The sequence below is a fragment of the Podarcis muralis genome, chromosome 18 (assembly GCF_964188315.1).
Source record: "Podarcis muralis chromosome 18, rPodMur119.hap1.1, whole genome shotgun sequence".
Classification (NCBI taxonomy): domain Eukaryota; kingdom Metazoa; phylum Chordata; class Lepidosauria; order Squamata; family Lacertidae; genus Podarcis; species Podarcis muralis.
Window position 1 is genome coordinate 7,151,346 of NC_135672.1, and position 4,342 is coordinate 7,155,687.

Sequence of the window (4,342 nt, forward strand, 5' to 3'; positions counted from 1 at the left end):
CTTCACTCCAGACAATGACAGTGGAGAAAGATTTGTGAGCGCTGTGAAACCTCTGATGCTCAGCAAAGGGATCTGCATTGCTTTATCAAAAAGAGTACCAGAAAATGATCCAGTTCAATTTTTCAGGCCTGGGGAACCTTTTTTCCTATGGAGACAAGTTGGGGTCTTTGTTTCCTATATAACCAATTCACCGAATATCATAGTACTCATGGTAATACACGATATCTATGAGAAGGTAATAGGGGCAAAAGTCTGGATCACAACAGCTTTGCTAGAAATCAGAAGTGGCTTTAACCTCACTCCAAATTTATTCCAGCACCTCCATGGTTCTCTGTCCTTTGCAATTCAGACCGGAATAAGGAGCAGCAAAGGTGACAACTATAAATCGCCATCCAATCTTGTGCATTCTTTGGCTGAAGCATTTCAGTGTTCATATTCAAAGCATTTGTTGTCCGTGAAAGGCAGGATAAGATGCAGAGAGGGGGAGAAACTGGGGTCGCTGCCCCAAGAGGAGCGTGAGAGCGTCCTGTCTCATGACAGCTATGGCACTTACATCAATGTTCAGGCTGTGGTTCAGGCCTTGCATGCTTCGCTTTCATCGAGATCCCAGAGGAGGCTGATGGGGGAGGAAGGAGAGCAATGGGGACCCCAAAGGCTACAGCCGTGGCAGGTATTTCCTTCCCCTTTTTGCAAGCTGCAGTCCACACAGATGCTGATCTTGACTGGGGATAGACCTGCAAAATAGCATAGTTACTATTAGTATTAGTAATAGTAGCATACGGCCCAACATTTCTCTGTTGAAAATAGAGACGGCCCATTCCATAATGATAATCTTACTGCCTATACCCAGGGCTTTTTTTTTCAGAGGGGAACTCACTGGAACTCAGTTTTGACACCTCTCAGGTGGGTGCCATTGCCATTCTCAGAGGGAGGTGTTCATGGTGAGTTCTGGCACCTTCTTTTCTAGAATAATAGCACTGTTTATACATCTTCTTCAGTTGCCTCAGCACTCTGGGCAGCTCCCAAAATAAAGAAATTCATACTAAAATATTAAACATTTAAAAATTCCCGATATAGGATTGGACAGCTTGTAGGTTGGATAACTCCACATCCGCCAACATTTCTCAAATGAACATAGGGACATTCTAAGGAAAAGTTGGAAATTCCAGGATCAAATGGAAAACTGTCTCTAATTCAGGGACGTCCCTGGAAAATTGGAGCACTTGCAGGGTCTGTAGTAATAAAAATGGCTGAATAGGAATTCCAGTCTACATGAGATACACGCAGCCCCAAATCATAAGAGGTTGAAGTCAGTAGGACTGAGATATCCATCTTGGCTTCCAGCTTTCTCATTGCTGGTGCTTTCCCCTGTCATTCCAGCTTCACCCTTTCTTGAGAGAAATCCAGTGTCTGAATACTTCCAGAGGCAGGCTGTGCTTGGATGAAAACTGGGAGCTACCAGGAGACTTCGATATTATAAACTGGGTGATGTCTCCCAATAAGTCTCATGTCGTTGTGAAAATTGGGAATATAAGGAGAGAGACGTCTGCTAGCATAAAGTTCACCATTAACCCAGAAGCCATTGAGTGGCCCAAGAAATTCAACAAGGTAAGGGGAATCACAGAGAGGGGAGGCTAGGAGATCCTGAATATGCTTTTCCTTGAACAACTGCTGCAAAATGGCTATATCAGGTTGACCAATGATGTCTTGACCGTCCAATAACAGCTGCAACCGCCACTCCTTCTTTCCACAGCAGCTGAGATAGGAGGGGAATGTGTGGTGCTCCCAGAAAGGATAGAGCCCAGAGGTCCTTAGAAAAGACACCATCTATTTCCAAGCCAGACAGAGAATTTAAAAATTCTGGACAGAATCTTCGACAGAAAGGACTACGTAGATAAGAAGAAAAGGGAAAACACCTAGGGAAAAGGGAAAATACCTAGTAAAAGTGAACTATTGGGTTTTCATACATGCAGAAGGATGGAAAGTAATTTATTTTAGAAATTATAATTACTAATTTATTGTGGATTTTTTAATTTGTGGAGTAAGCTCACTTGTAGATGTTGCAAACGTTAAACTATTGTACGTGCAGGAAATGAGAAGTGCACAGCTGTTGGTGAAGGATGAGAAGTTAAAAAAAGCAAACCCTATTGCAATATAAGGTTAATGTTAAGGAATGGCACATGAACTAGAAATAACTAGGGAAATAGATCAGGGACAAGAGGAAACCTTAAATGAGTCAAGAACAGAGTGAGGGAAACCAATATTTGGAAAAGTCATATTAAATGTGTCTTAATTAGCGGTTGAGAGATTATCAGAATCCTGAAATTTGGGGAAATCACATTTCAGACTCCATTGCCATATTCTTTGAAGATTTATTAAGCAGGGAAGCAGGTAAACGGAGAAGAGGAAACAGAGTTCTGTGGCGCAAACCTCAGTTGTCCTGAACGAATTATGAAGAAAAAGTTATTCTGGTCACCCCAATGGTCAGTGGGGGGTTGAAAGGACCCTGATGAGGGGTCAAAGGCTGCAGTCCAGAGATCCGTTTGAATTCACTCTATGAGGGAGTTACATACAAACAAATACTCCTAACTCTTCCTCTTTCTTGCACCTTCTTTTCTTCCTGATTAGGCCGTACCTCGTTCCAGGTGTACAGAAAGTTGTCGACCGGGATATTCCAAGGTGGTTCTGGAAGAAAAGCCCGTTTGCTGCTATGCTTGTGCTCGGTGTGCGGAAGGGACCTTCTCCGCCCAGGAAGGTGGGTGACTCCAAGCGGGAAGGCATTTCTAGAGAGAGTAAACACAGGGCAGAAATCCAGTCTCACCCACTTTTTGTGAGAATTCTGCAGACATTGTGGAATGTGGCTCCTTCCTCAACTTCTTCAGGATAAATCGCCTTCATTACATCCTGGAAGAGAGTTGAAAGGAATGATCATAAGGAAGAAATCTCTAGGATTTCTTCAAAACATAATAGAGCATAGATCATTAGGGATGTAAGTGATGCTGCAGCTACTCTTTTTCTCTTCCCCAGATGCAGAACATTGCACCAAATGCTCAGAAGATCAGTATCCAAACAAGGACAGAGATCAATGTGTCCCCAAGATTATCATCTTCCTGGCTTATGAAGAATATTTGGGAATGGTGTTAGCTTCCGTTGCCCTCTTCTTATCTATAACAGCAGGCATTGTGTTGGGAATCTTCATTAAATACAAGGAAACTCCCATAGTCAAAGCCAACAACCGGGACCTCTCCTACATCCTCCTCGTCTCCCTCCTGCTTTCCTTTCTGTCCTCCTTCCTCTTCATTGGGCGCCCAAGGAAAGAGACCTGCCTTCTCCGACAAACGGCCTTCAGCATCATCTTCTCTGTTGCTGTTTCTTCTGTCTTGGCAAAGACCATCACGGTGGTGCTGGCCTTCCTGGCCACAAAGCCCGGGAACAGGGTGAGGAGATGGCTGGGCAAGAGTCTGGCCAACTCCATTGTCATCTCCTGTTCTGGGGGGCAAGTTCTCATCTGCACCATCTGGCTGGGCTCTTCTCCCCCATTCCCAGAGTCCGACATGCGCTCCCAGCTGGGAGAGATTATCCTGCAATGCAACGAAGGGTCCTTGGCCACGTTTTACGTTGCCCTCGGCTACATGGGCTTCTTGGCTGCCACCTGCTTCACGGTGGCTTTCCTAGCGAGGAAGCTGCCCGGCTCCTTCAACGAAGCCAAGCTGATCACCTTCAGCATGCTGGTCTTCTGCAGTGTTTGGGTCTCCTTTGTGCCCACCTACCTGAGCACCAAGGGCAAGTACATGGTGGCCGTGCAGATCTTCTCTATGTTGGCCTCCAGTGCTGGGCTTCTGGGCTGCATCTTCCTTCCCAAGTGCTACATTATTGTGCTGAGGCCTGATCTGAACACAAAGGAGCACCTGACAACCAGAAATTAAGGGAACATCTGATTCTTAAAACAGTCCATGTTCCCAATGCACAGAAGTGCCTAAAGGAAACACACCTGCTCATCCATGTTGCTCCTTCTCCACCTCTGAAAGAGATTATGTTCATTCTTAGCCCAACTTTTATGTAGTCCTGTTCACATGAACCGTAAGATGGAAGGAAATGTTTTGCTACTTTGCCAAGGACTACAATGAGCCCTGGTGTACTGCCCGTAGTTTGTAAACTATTATCTTTTAATAATTTTGTGTTTGCGGACTTATATTTCTCTCACATCAAGATAGTCTAGAAGGAGATAGGAGTTAGGTTTTTTGGTCTGTTTGCTTTGCTATTAACCATATCAATTCTGATATTCAACAATACTTTCTAGTTACGTCATTTCTAGATATTCAAATACCTGTGCTCAATTTTC

General features: G+C 44.4%; 1 protein-coding gene across 1 annotated transcript; it reads left to right on the plus strand.

The window, feature by feature from the left end:
- Positions 1-208: 208 nt before the first annotated feature.
- On the plus strand, positions 209-3,926 carry LOC144326098 (vomeronasal type-2 receptor 26-like). The gene is made up of 3 exons (XM_077922032.1): positions 209-235; positions 2,629-2,755; positions 3,028-3,926. Exons 1-3 carry the CDS (start codon positions 209-211, stop codon positions 3,924-3,926), a joined length of 1,053 nt encoding a protein of 350 aa, XP_077778158.1.
- Positions 3,927-4,342: the final 416 nt, after the last annotated feature.